At 37.6% G+C, this 14,084-nt stretch overlaps 1 protein-coding gene across 1 annotated transcript in view; it reads left to right on the plus strand.

The window, feature by feature from the left end:
• Nucleotides 1–14,084, plus strand: part of DPYD (dihydropyrimidine dehydrogenase) — an 853,664-nt gene that overhangs the window by 541,408 nt on the left and 298,172 nt on the right. Inside the window, exons 15-16 of the mRNA XM_047727240.1 lie at nucleotides 3,945–4,013; nucleotides 13,313–13,396. Of these exons, the coding sequence (XP_047583196.1) occupies nucleotides 3,945–4,013; nucleotides 13,313–13,396 (153 nt within the window). The remainder of the gene's footprint in view (nucleotides 1–3,944; nucleotides 4,014–13,312; nucleotides 13,397–14,084) is intronic.

The following is a 14,084-nucleotide window of genomic DNA, read 5'->3' on the forward strand; positions in this document are numbered from 1 at the left end:
AGTAGTACACCTGGCTTAACAGTGGCCGTAGCATGGGTCTCTTCCCATCGCGCATTCTCTATGTTCCTGTCTCTGCTTTTTTTTCCCTAGTGCAACTAGCTTTGGGTGGAGGTGGCAGGGTGGGTGAAGTGAGGAGTCAGTCAGTGGTCACCAGTTGCTCTGAACACACTTCATTCCAGTTTAGGAACCAAAGAGGGAAAGAGTCATTTTCCTTCCCAGCTCCTGGACAGGACTTTGGTGAGAGCAGAGTAGCTGCTCACTATGATTAGCCCTATTGGAGGTACTTCATCAGTTTTGGGGGCAAGAATGTAGAGTCTGTTTCAATGAGGAAAGAAGAACAGGGTAGTGCTTTGTTGCTCAGAGCACACAAATAAAACCAACCTCTGCTTCACATCATGTTTCTTTCCCACGTGTGGTCACCCCTATTCAGTGACAGCCCACCCACAATCATACTCAGTCACTGCATTCCCAGGCATTTGGTGGCACCAATACTCTTGATGTTCAGGACAATTCTCTAGGTAATATTTATTTCTCAAGCCCAATGTGGCTTCTCATGATCTTTAGGACTTATAGGGCAAATGATGAGTTTAATCAGTGCTAATGACTATTTAGTAAAGTGGAACCAGGTTAGACACTAGTTGAGAGCATATAGTATATCTTGTTGTCAGTGCTAGTAAACATTAGTTCCCTGGCAGTGGATTTCTTTGATCAGCCTATCTGCCTAGCTGGGTCCTGCCCACTAGAATCTTCTCCCCTGTTGTCCCCCATGGCTGCCCAAGAGTAGCACTGGAGTGGAGGACATTGTGCTGATTTCACACCCACTTCATATTTGTACGGGAATGTGAACGTGGGGATTACTTTGTCATCACTGGAGGCGTGTTTAGTTTTAATTTTAATTTTTTGTCTTATCTTGATTTAAGTAATAAAACTCCCTAAAAACCGTGGTCTGTTGTTTGTCACTTTAACCATAGAAGAACTGGTATCTAAGGCTAAAATCTTTTGACTCCACCCATTTCCTAAATCTTTGTATTAATTTTTTTTCCAAGACTTTTATTTATTTGACAGAGAGAGAGAAAGCATAAGCAGGGGAGTGGCAGGCAGAGGGAGAGGGAGAAACAGACTCCCCACTAAGCAGGGAGCCCAGATGTGGGGCTCAATCCCAAGACTCTGGGATCATGAACTGAGCTAAAGACAGATGCTTAACTGAGTGAGCCATCCAGGTACCTGTTTTAACTGTTTTGTTTTTAAAATTTGTTTTGTTTTTCTTTGACCTTAAAGCCACTGAAGACAATAGGAATCTGTCCCACCCGCCCCTAGTTGATTTTCCTCTCAAATGCAGTTCCTTATTTTTTCATGTAAGGGATATTCACAGGAGGTATTAGTTTGGTCATGGAAGATCTGGTGTACCCTGTAGTATTCCTCATTGGTCTGTTTGGAACTGGGGAATGGGGCAGAGTGTCCCTGAGATTGCAGATCACGTGGAAAGGGCAGAAAGATCATCTCTTAACTGAAGGTTCATAATGTATGCTGGTGACCCTTTCTTAGTTTGCAAATGGACAAGCGTGGAATTTGACTCCCCCTGCCCTTTCTTTTAGCCACTAGAGAAAAGGCCATGGATCATTATTACATTTTTCTACAAATTCTTAGAAGCTGCATTCCCATTAGACACAAATGTTGAATTCTGAACTCATCCCCAAATAATTAGGCATTCTCAGTTTTCCTCCTTTGTTCATCATTTACTTTCTTCCCTTTTTCCCCCTCTCCAAAGAGGAATCTATCTGATTCTGGCTTTTTATTTCTCATCATTGTCCCACCTTTATCTGACTCATGTTCTGAGATTTCTCTCCATCAGATTCAGACTCAGATCTTTTGGTTCCTCTCTTTCGGTTGCTCCTTCTAGGACACAAGTCCTGTGTATTTTAACATCTGACCCCTTTTCTCATCACCAAGACCAACACCTGCCTTAGCCTTGCTCACTCTTCAATCTGACTCATAGTAATTGTTTGCCAACAGTTTTCATTAGGTGTTTATTTTTCCCTTCTCTGACTCATGATATTCATTTTTGCTTACTTTTAAAAGGTGAGCTGATAAAACAACTCCCTAAACCTTTGGCAACCTCCTTCGTTTATTCACTCAGTCTTACTGTGTGCCAGACACTACTGGTTACTGTAGATAAGATGATGAATGACGCAGGGCAGTTCCAGCTCCCAAGGAGATGATAGTCTCTCAGGAGAGAAAAAATTAACTCAGTGTTACAGACAAGCTCGTTGTCTTTTTGGTTTTCAGAACTCTCTCCAAGATGATCACAACTTATTTTCTGTTTCTCTCAATGTCAAATGCATTCATCCAACTTTTCCAACATACCTTTGTTTTGTTTTGTTTTCTACACATAAGTAAAAAAGGTTGCATGTGGTGAGAGCATAAGGACTTTTACTGAACTCTTCCACTAGGCTTGGCACAAACTCTTCCTGTCTCAATCTCAGTCTTTAAATATTAATAATAAAAAAATTGCTAATGTGTATTAATTACTTCTTTTGGGCCAGCAAAATCTAGTGATTAAAAGCACAGACTCCCAGTCAAATTGCCTGGGTCTGAGTCTTGGCTCTGCTTCTTAGTAGTTATGTGACTTTTTCATCACAGTGCCTCAGCACCTTCATCTGTAAAATGGGAGAACTAATATCGGGAATGATTAAGTAAGTGAAGTAAAAACCGTTAAAACAGTACCTAGTTCATCATAAGAGCTATATAGGTTTTTAGTAATTTCTGTTATTATTTTTCTGAACGAGTATTACAATTATCCATATTTAACCAGTGAAGAAACTAAATAATTTGCCCAGGGCCACACAGTAAGTGATAGAGTCAGAGTTCTAATCTGGACATTCCAGCTTCGGAGCAGGTAGTACTAACTACTACTCTGTATAGCCTCTATTACAGGCTTACTGTAATACTATAGTTAAATAATCAACATTTAACCAAGTTTAAAAGTATAATGCACTATGAATATGTAAGGTATTATTATCTGTGCTGTAATAAGATATGATTGAAGAAGACACTAATTTATTTCTTTTCCATATCCTGAAACTTTTAGCTATACCAGTAATTATATTAATGAAGATTTCCATGTCATTGTATAATTTAGACAACCCTTTCACATACACAAATTTATCTAATTCCCACTATCACTTGTGGAGGTTGGCAAAGTCAGTATCATTATCTCCATTTTAAAAATGAGAATGCTGGGGATCAGAAAAGTAACTTACATAAAAATTCAAATGTAATAAGGTGCATAAACAATGAATTTTGGAACAGTGAAAATAAAATTTAATTTAATTTAAAAAAAGAACACATAAAAAAATAAGTGGTAGTATTTACACAATTAAAAGTCAGTATATAACTCATGATAGAATACAGTGATATTAATCAATGTCTTTTAATGCGTTATGATTATGATGCCAAACTAAAAATAATTTTCAGCAAAATTTGGACTTCGAATAGAGATTCCATTATTTATGAAGAATAATTGGTCTTTAATATAAACAAGGATACTACACCACAATTTTGTAATGTGATAAATATCACTATAATAGTAATCATATTAAAGTATAAAAATGTATCAAAGTAACACAAGTATACACATTAAATTTAAACAATGTATTATGTGTCAAATTTGTTCAATAAAACATTCAAAAATTTAAAAAAATTCAAAGATAATAAATGAGAAAGTCTCTAACATAAGTCTGAAGCCTTGAATCTTACCCTTTGCCTCACCGTAATACACTGCTGTTTTTAAATAATTTGTCTTTCAACAGATAAAAAACTAATTTTTATGATACAGCTTATCATTATACACATATGTGTGTAAATATTAATATACCCTTATGTGCAAAAGCACCCTTACGTGCAACTATTGGAACTGACATTCTTTCCTTTTTTTCTTCTCAAAGATTGTGATTGCTAGCATCATGTGCAGTTATAGCAAGAATGATTGGATGGAACTCTCCAAAATGGCTGAGGTAATGATTTCTTTAGTATATATTTATTTTATTTCTTCTCTTCCATTTTTATTAGTTTTAAATAAAGACCTGCCATGAAAAATAGCCCCATAGAAGTAAAATTGAATGGAAAATGGTAACTTAAAACATTTCTATTATAATTTGTTTACCCTGTGTTTTCATTAAAATGATGGAAATGTAAATTTAAAAGGAATCTATTCTATAAAAGTGGTCCCTTGGATTTCACACACTACCTAAAAGTCCTTTATTCCTGGAATCCATATACTCTTTATTTGCATATTAAGCAAAATGTATATTATGATGGATGCCATGATAAAATTTAATTCTACCTTTGAGAGTGTAACAGGATCTTACCTTGCCTTTAGGCAAACTCGTTTGACAGCGAGAAGAAATTTTGAATATAAAACTCTTGAATATTTAAAATATAAATTGTTCATTTAATACTATTCTAGTTTGAATACAGACATGCATAAAATGGTAGGACAGAATGCTCCGGAATGGAACACTAGTCAGCAGGTTTTCCATAATATAAATTGAATCTTGCATAAATGCAAACAGCTAACCATGTGCCTCAAATTTGTATTTCAAATAGAAAAATACATACTTAAATTTGTACACTTATGTCCATCACGCTGTCATGAAAAATCTTCTAGACAGCTTTAGCTGAGTTTTCTTAAAAACCTCTCAGAGAAGTAGAAGACTATATCTAACAATACTTATATACTAATGACTTCATTATAAAATATTATAAAGCCTTCTATGGTGTTCAAAAATTGTACATTTTATTTGACTATCTTAAAACTACGAGGGAAAAAAATGACTTCTGGCACTTAAGGAGGTAAAATTAAACATGGTCAGTAATTGGCTTCATGATCTTTGGTGCCGAGGTCACTTTACACGTGTATTTACCTAATTGGCCATGAAATCTTCCACAGAACCTGTGCTTGCGATGAGCTTTGCCAATTTTAAGCTGACGATGATGAATGGCTTTATCACGCTGCTTGCCTTTCTGCCTTTCTGTAGAATAAAATACTTTAAAATAAATATTTTCTTCAGTAATGAGCATCAACTTTTAAATAACCGCATTTTACTTTTAAAAACTTTAATGAGTAACATACTAACCAACTTAAAGATACTTTTCACATTTCTCACATTTTTTTTTAAGATTTTATTTATTTATTTGACAGACAGAGATCACAAGTAGGCAGAGAGATAGGCAGAGAGAGAGAGAGAGAGGAGGAAGCAGGCTCCCTGCGGAGCAGAGAGCCCGATGCGGGGCTCGATCCCAGGACTCTGAGACCATGACCTGAGCCAAAGGCAGAGGCTTTAACCCACTGAGCCACCCAGGCGCCCCACATTTCTCACATTTTGTATCTATTTCTTGAATTTCAGTTTTATTTAATATCATTTTCTAAGTATGGGTAGCAAAAAAAAAAAAAAAAAGAACGAAAAAGGACAACAAAAATGAAAGGAAAGAAAAAAGGAGAAAAGAAGGGAAATTTTTTATTTTATTTATTTTTTTAAAGATTTTATTTATTTGACAGAAAGAGACACAGTGAGAGAGGGAACACAAGCAGGGGAAGTGGGAGAGAAGCAGGCTTCCCACAGAGCATGACCTGAGCCCAAGGCAGAGGCTTAAGGACTTAGCCACCCAGGCGCCTTGGGGGGAAATAATTCTTTTTTTCTTTAAAAAAAAATTATTTTATTTTTTTTAATTCTTTTTTTTAAAAAAGAAAAAGTTATGCTTTTCCTTTCAGTCAAACCAGTCTGTAGAATCTTTTCCCAGGAAAGCAATCTACATATCAGAAGGTCAATCTATAGATAATGTCAATTTTAAAAAAATCTTCACTATAATCTTAAAAATATGGGCTGTCCCAGAGCGTATCACCTGAAGGAGCTCTCCCCAGGCCTGCACGTTCCACTGGAGGGCAACATTAGGTAGCAGGATTCATCTTAACTCTTGTGGTAGGTATGCAGTAGCACTTTGTAGAGTCAGTAGTTCGTTTTGTCTTTCTGAATGCATGCTTCAGAACAGATTAAAACAGGTTATTTTTACAATGAAAGAGCCCACATTAGGGGCGCCTGGGTGGCTCAGTGGGTTAAAGCCTCTGCTTTCGGCAGGGGATCTCAGGGTTCTGGGATCGAGCCCCACACTGGGCTCTGCTCAGCAGGAACCCTGCTTCCCCCCTCCCTCTCTCTGCCTGCCTCTCTGCCTACTTGTGATCTCTGTCTGTCAAATAAATAAATAAAATCTTTAACAAAAGAAAGAAAGAAAAAAAGAGAGAGCCCACATTAAAAGAAACCAAGAAAAACAAAAAGTATTCAAGCCAAAGTTACTGTACCACTTACAATGTACATTTCTTTGGGGGCGGTGATAATGGGTGGTAAGAAATCGGAGATATCACACCAGCTGTTCTAGAACCAGTTTTAAGTTCAGCAAATGACTTAATGTAATGATGAATATACTTTAAATTCATGAAGTTCTTCTCCTTATCATAGATTGGTTTTTGAATTACGTGATAGGGAACTGAGGAAATCTGTTATGAGCTCTTTACTGTTATATCTGAAAACAGAAATGACACGTGTACCAGCAGGACAGATCCAGATCCATACCAGAGCATGAAAAAGTAAAGACAGAGAAACTGTGTTAGAACGAAAATTTCCATAAGAACAATCATTATTATTTGTTTATTTTGCCAGTGGCTACCACTGTATTTTACTATTCTGAATAAACATTTAAGACCATGTGAGCAGTTAAAAAAAAAATAGAAGCTAGGTACGTTCTTAAAATATGGTAAATTCAACTGAATGCTGTTTTTTTTTTTAATGTCTATCCAGTGTATCTTCTTTATCATGTGCATATTTTTTAGAAAGTTTTGTTTTCTTCTAGAAATAGAACCATACTGAACCAACCCTTCCTTTTCACTCTAACCCAGGAATGACCACACTTTTTTTTTTTAAGATTTTATTTATTTATTTGACAGACAGAGATCACAAGTAGGCAGAGAGACAAGCGTTGGGGGGGTGGGGGGGAAGCAGGCTCCCCACTGAGCAGAGAGCCCGATGTGGGACTTGATCCCAGGATCCTGAAATCATGACCTGAGCTGAAGGCAGAGGCTTAACCCACTGAGCCACCCAGGCGCCTTTTAATGTCATCTTTTACGCATTCTTCAACCTGGTTTGAATTTGTTGTTTTATAAACACCAGGAAAAAGAAGTGGCCTCTGGAAAAGTTTTCACAGTTTAGTGTCAAATCAGTAGCATTATAGGGTCTGCTCAATTTTCAGTATCTGATCACAGGATTTCTTCCTTTTCTGGGTCATAGATAACCTATTCCAATTCCACGCAAAGGAAGATCTATGAAGCACCTACTGCGTGCATGGTCTCTTGCCAAAAAACAAAAGTGAATAAGATACAGCCTCAGCTGTATCAAACGATACCATTCAAAAAGATCAGAAAGACACCAAACTGAACCATACTGAACACTCACAATATCAGGTCTCGCATAGATCTTGAGTTCATTTTAATAGATCTCAGAGCCATTTCTTTCTTAATGTACATTAGCTTAGAAAACATAGCCCATGTCAAAGTTCACGTGAAGATGCTTGATTGAAGGCTACAACCCCAGAGCAGTATGAGTGGAAAGAAAAGGGAAATGGGATAGGAAGAAGGGAAAGCAGAGCCTGTGTGGTACATGACAGAGCTGGCTCCCACTTCCCAAGGAAAAGGAGGTGATGGCTCAGTCACATGGGACAGAGAGTGCCATGTGAAATCATCCTGCCTCTCAACAGTTGAGAGGAGAAGAAGGGTGAGAGATGTACCTACTGCTTCCTTTCTGTCTACTTACTTGGACTGGTCAAATTTCACACCCCAGAGCTGTCCTTTCCTCCACATTTCTGGAGGGTTGTGTAACCTGTCCCTTTGGGGTCCACTGCTAAGGAAGTGAAATGCCACACCGTGTTGTGAAGTGTTTCCTGTGTGCTGTTTCTTGTGAGATTTTGTGAGATCTAAACCCAGACTGGAGGGAAAAAGTCAGGGCTGGCTGGGCATTGGCATTCCTGGAGCTGTCACTGGGACTAGTACGCCGGCGGCTGTGGCAAAGCGCAGCTTTCATGCTGAGGGAGCTGTGAGAGCTGGCAATATAGAAGTTGCCAGGACAGCCACAGGGACTGAAGTCCCTTTTTAGGCTAGTGGCCAAAGTTTGTGTGGCAAGTAAGGCCATCAAATTTGAAGCAGCGTATACATTGAATGTGTCTCCATAGGTATCGCTGCCACCCTAATCCCAGTTGATCTGAGACAGCGCCACTCATCTCCTTGCTTTCAGTCCCTTCGAAATCTTCCCACTATTTCTCCTAAGAGGTGAAATCCTTAACTTGACCTAGAATTACTACATAGTCTGGCCCCTGCCTGTCTCCCCAATGTCATCCTCAGTTTGCTGTCCATGTTAAGACACCCACTGGTCTTTTGTTACTCCTCTGACATGCTCCCAACTGAGAGCCTTCGCTGTTCCCTTGGCCTGGAATTTTCTCTCTTGCTCACAGTATGTTCTTTTTCTCAACTCTGAGTGCCCTGACTAGTGGGTTAAATCCTCTGCCTTGCTCCTTCTGAGCTCCTGTCCTCAGAAGCCAATTTACCATTAAAACTAGTGAAACATAAGCTTCAAGGCCCTTACTTGCCCAAGTCACTTCCAAGGCCCTGTACCTAAATTTTGTATTTGTAATTTTTTTTTTAAGTTTTTATTTATTTTTTTTGACAGAGAGAGAGATCACAAGTAGGCAGAGAGGCAGGCAGAGAGAGAGAAGGACACAGACTCCTTGCTGAGCAGAGAGCCTGATGCGGGGCTCAATCCCAGGACCCTGAGATCATGACCTGAGCCGAAGGCAGAGGCTTTAACCCAATGAGGCACCCAGGTGCCCTGTATTTGTACTTTTAATTAATTTTTTTCTTAAGGAAGTTTTCCCAGTTTGTTTAAGCTTCAGGCTCACCAGAATCTCGGTGTCCCTCTGCCTGTTCTTTTCCTTTGTGACATTTAATGAAGTAATAAGCAATGGAGTCATTAGCTCTTTAATGTCTGTCCTGCTTATTACAAAGCAAGCTCCTTGGGGGTGGAGACTCCTGACTGGTTTACTGCTTAATCTCCAATCCAAGCACAGGGCTTTGCTTACCAGTGGGTACCTGTCAAATATTTGTTGAAGTAAAATAAGGGTATGGAACTGGTGTCCTGATATGTGACCAAGGAAAAGGGAGCAATTACAGGATAAATGAGAAGCGTGGTACTTCATTTGGCACCCATGAGCTTGAGGTGATTAAGATACAAATACAAAGAAGATTTTAAGTCAGGGATCTGAGGAAGGATTGCCAAAGTTCTGACCGTGATTGGTAGGATGACACAAGGAAGGTTCAGGGGAAAGACAGGTATCAAAACCAGGTGACCACACCATTCCTAGCATAGGGACCAAACAAACCACTTAAAAGCCAGGTTCTTACCATTTTTTAACCTGAATTTGGGCTAGCAGTGTGTTGTGAAATTGAATTGATGATAGAGTTAGGAGATCTCAAGTAGGCTGAAGTAGAAAGTAGACAGGTACGTTATAGAAATGTGTAGCAGCAGGTGGATATAAGTCTCTGCAGAGTGACAGTTAGCAGGACAGGATGGAATCAAGAAAGGTGGACTCCTCCTTGCATACAACAGATAGTCATTGACTTAGAGTCCATAGAGCCCAAGCCCGTTCAGGGTTAATTTGTGCCAAATCCAATTCAGAGTGGTTTAAGATCATAAACTTGTGTCTCTAGTTTTGGATAGTTGAGACTAGATGACAGTGTTGCTATGTAGAAAGTCAACATTGCACATTTTATATTCTCTTAACAGATGAAATTAAGAGAATATTCAAGAAGTGTACCTTTTATGTCTCACCAAGGGAACACCCTCCTGACTGTCTGGGGCTCTGAAGCTTTTTGCCAGTCCCCACCACCCATGGACACCTTCCTTCCTACCTGGGTCCTGATGTACTATAGCAAGCCGCCCTCTACATGGACATCCATCTTATTGTTCTTGGGCTCTGATACCCCATGCTGGCCTCTCATGGCTCCTTCTATATCCTCTTGGTCAGCTAGCTACCTTTGTGTGTCCTACCTAATGACTTTAAAACTACATGATCAGGGAGGAAGGGAGGAGTAAGAAAGGAGAAGAGGAAGAACTTTGTATCTGATTTTGTTGTATATATCGTACAAAGGTTTGTGATTTTGCTAACTTAGTTTTTCTGAGAGTTTTTATTAAATGACTCAGAGAATTTTAGAAACTACACTGCTATCACTATTCTGATAATTATTAAGTATTATTTTTTCCCCTTTTCTTTCTCCCTCGCCCACTGAAGTATAAATAATTACTTTAAATCCTTTTATAGATGAAGACTGGGGAAGGGCAGGCTGGAGATTGTAATTGGATGGCTGTATGATTGGTAGATGGATGGATGGATGGAAAGACAGACAGAGAAACCCTAGTTAGACAGTAATAGCTTATACTTGCATAATATTTACTATAGTCCATTGGCACTGTTCTAAGTCATTCACTTTTATTAAGCTGATTTATAGCTTACCAAACAACGTATGAGTTACTTCGATGGTTTTCCACTTTTTGGAGACAAGGAAGATGAAGCAAAGGAAAGTCAAATAATATGCCCAACACCACACAGGTAGTATGTAGTAAAAGTGGGAATCAAACCCATAAAATCTGCCTCCAGAATTCTGGCTATTAACATAGAAATTCTCCTTCATATAAATAAATGGGTAATAAGTAGATAATGTATGAAATTAGAAACAGCAGATTTTCTATGTCATGGCCTTCTCTAGATTACTTTATTGTGTAATCATTTAGGTGAGGTAGAATAAACTCTGGGCTAAGTGAGTAAACTAAAAAGCTGTGACTAACAGGAGTCAGAATGCATGCCCAGTTTCAGTTAATTTAACATTTCATGCTAATTCAGCAATTAAGGCTTTTTGAATGCATATAGTTGCTTGAAAATGGAATTAACTGCCTTTTAAGGTGGTGTACATCCTGTGAGGAGAATATTCAAGCAGAGGCCAAGTGAATATTCTCTGTCTCTTGGTGTCACCTTGAGCAGGATTATCTCAGTTTTGAGATAATCAAAGGCCTTTTCAGATGTGTTTGCTGGGTCGATGTTTGTAGATGTATATAATGCTGGGGAAATATTTATTAATTAGTCACTGAAAAGCCTTTAAGGCGGATAAGTGGTTTTACAAGATTTTAATTTTACTTCAAGTTTAGAAGCTTTAAGGATGTCAAATGTTATGTCTTAACACACTGTACCAACTCCAGCCTTGTAATTAGTGATTTCTAATAAGTTTTGATAGTAAGAATACAGGCTCTGGACTCAGAATGCTTGGTTTCAAGACCCCACTCTCATTTACAAGATGTGAAATATTAACCAAGTCCCTTGAACTCTTTGTAACCTTTATTTTGTCATTTATAAAATGGGAATAAATTTATATCCCACTACAAAGAGCCTAGTAAAGTATCTGGCATATCATAAGTACTCAATAAATGTTAGTTATTATCATCTACTATCATGGCTAATTGTAAGCTTCAACTTACCTTTTAAGAAAGATGTATAATGTAAAAAAAAAAAAAGATGTATAATGTAAATATGTTTACAGATGCCACTTAAAGTTTATCTAATCCAAAATGGTGTTGAACTGATTTCTGTTAATTACTGAATTCCAGCTAAAGAAAGAAGTCTAAAGGAAATATTTGAAATAACTAAGAGTAAGAAAATGGGAAATACTGTATATAATTGCAATGTACAATCTTTTAATTGAGCTGATAATTCCCACATGACATGGTTTTTAGATAGGTTCTATTATATACAGTTTATACTTGAGTGGTTGGAAACAAAGAAGATTAACTAACTTCCTAAAGCATCCCCTATTCCTTAGCAGATCTGGGATTAGAACCCAGGCTGTGCTTTGTTCATGCCTACCACCAAATCAGCAGGGAAAAAAAAGTAGCATGATTCATGGTAATATTCAGATAATATGGAGCATTTTAAAACTGAATTAGGGAATCAAAATCCATAATGAAACCATATTAGAAAATAGGCTCAATAATCAAATGAACTTTCACAAATATGCAAAAGAAAAAGCAGACTCACTAATGAATAGGATTGGGAAGATTGTCAACCGAAGAATAGCTAACTAGAATTCTTCAATTTGTTGAGATCCTACATAAAATTTATAAAGCAGGAAAAAATGGGCTAAAATCTTGAACAATCAGGAAAAAAAGCAAGCCCTTGAAGAAACAGCTGTTGGCCTAAAGTAAGATTTGTGGTACACTTACAAAGTAACGAACTCTATTTTTAAGCGATGCGACAGATGTGTTTAATGTTACAGAAACAGACTCAAGCTTCTAGTTGACCTTACTTAATAAGAAATTGTAGCATTGGAGAAATTCTAGAAGTTAGGTAAAATAATATACAAACGTGACTCATTTATAGTTTATCCCCCATCCCTCCAGTTACCATATTAAACTATTAAAAAAGTGTTTTGCTTGTTTTTGAGAGTTTTTCGCAGAAGACTGGTCACAAATTCTATGATTCTTCATGTAATCTAAGAATACTTTGAATGAACTACTGTGTTCAATTTTGTAAGACTCATTTGTATATTAATGAATTAATGAGCTAAATTAGAAGGAATCCTATTTAATTATTAAAGACAAAATTGTCTGCACTTCATGTTTCTTATCGTGAACTTATTTCTAATGCAATACAATTGATTCTCGGTTAAAAAAATTTAAAATTTTACTTGTATGCATTCCACGTAGCCTACTCCATTTTGCATTGCACTACGACTTCCGTACCAATTGTCCAGAATCGGTAAGATTTGTTTTTATAAAAACAGAAGCTGTGTAGGGAAGACTAAGTGTGATGTCAAACAGATCTGGGTTAAAATCTCTGCTGTGTCCTTAATATACCAGGTTTGTCATGAACTATGTGCTTCGGTTTCCTTGTCTGCAAAATTTGTGTCCTGCTAATCCAAGGACTATGAGAATCAGAGATAATGAGTATAAAGCACATAGAGCACTTAGCAGCACCGAAGGAATATTTGCTGTTCTTATCATTGTTATTGTTAGACACTCTCATTTGAAAGAGTCAGAACTCACCTCACAAGATAGCTATAAGGTTAAATTTAACAAATGTGACCTATGTTCAGTTACCATTGGCAAAAGTGTATCGGGACACAAATAAAGCTTTGCCTTTTCTTGCATTTTCCTTCCACGTCCTCAAGGCTTCTGGAGCAGATGCCCTGGAGTTAAATTTATCGTGTCCACATGGCATGGGAGAAAGAGGAATGGGCCTGGCTTGCGGGCAGGTAAGGACCTCAACAGCTGCCATCGTGTATTTCTGGGGGACAAGAACATATCCCCATAAGGATAGGAACTGTACCTTAGGCCACAAGATGTGTGGATCAGACAACTGGCTTGAAACTTCCAGGTCTGCATTGTTTAAATATTTAGTGCTTAAAATGTGGAAAATGAGGGAAACTGAAATTACAGCAACTGTTTAGTTTTATTGAGGAAAATATCACATTATGTGCTTGACAGGAAGTAATATCATAACAAATAGTTTTTAAAAGCACTGAAGCAGAATTAGCTGATTTCAAATGCAATGTTCTTTATTCATTCCTGATGCTGATCCAGTTTCCCTGGAGCAATATACTGTACAAAATGCATTGTTCGTAGTGATTTTATAGTAAATGGGGCACAGCATAAATTGCATTTTACATTTTTTAGCATATGATCATTATTCCCTAACTGTGTTTTGGGAGTTGCAAAAAGACTTTGATGCTATTTTTATTTTGGGATACAATAAATGGAACCTTCATGCTAAAATACTTTCAAAAACCTAATGAATAAAATGTGGAAATATATGTTAATATGAAGAAAATACTGCATCTTTATGTAACTAGGATACACTGTTGTATGTTAAGGAGCAATGTAAAAGCTTCATGCTAAAAAGGTGAGTGTTTTGCATCTAATTTGGCTTTTAAGCCCAGAGGG

The sequence above is a fragment of the Lutra lutra genome, chromosome 4, assembly GCF_902655055.1.
Source record: "Lutra lutra chromosome 4, mLutLut1.2, whole genome shotgun sequence".
In the NCBI taxonomy this organism is placed as follows: Eukaryota; Metazoa; Chordata; class Mammalia; order Carnivora; family Mustelidae; genus Lutra; species Lutra lutra.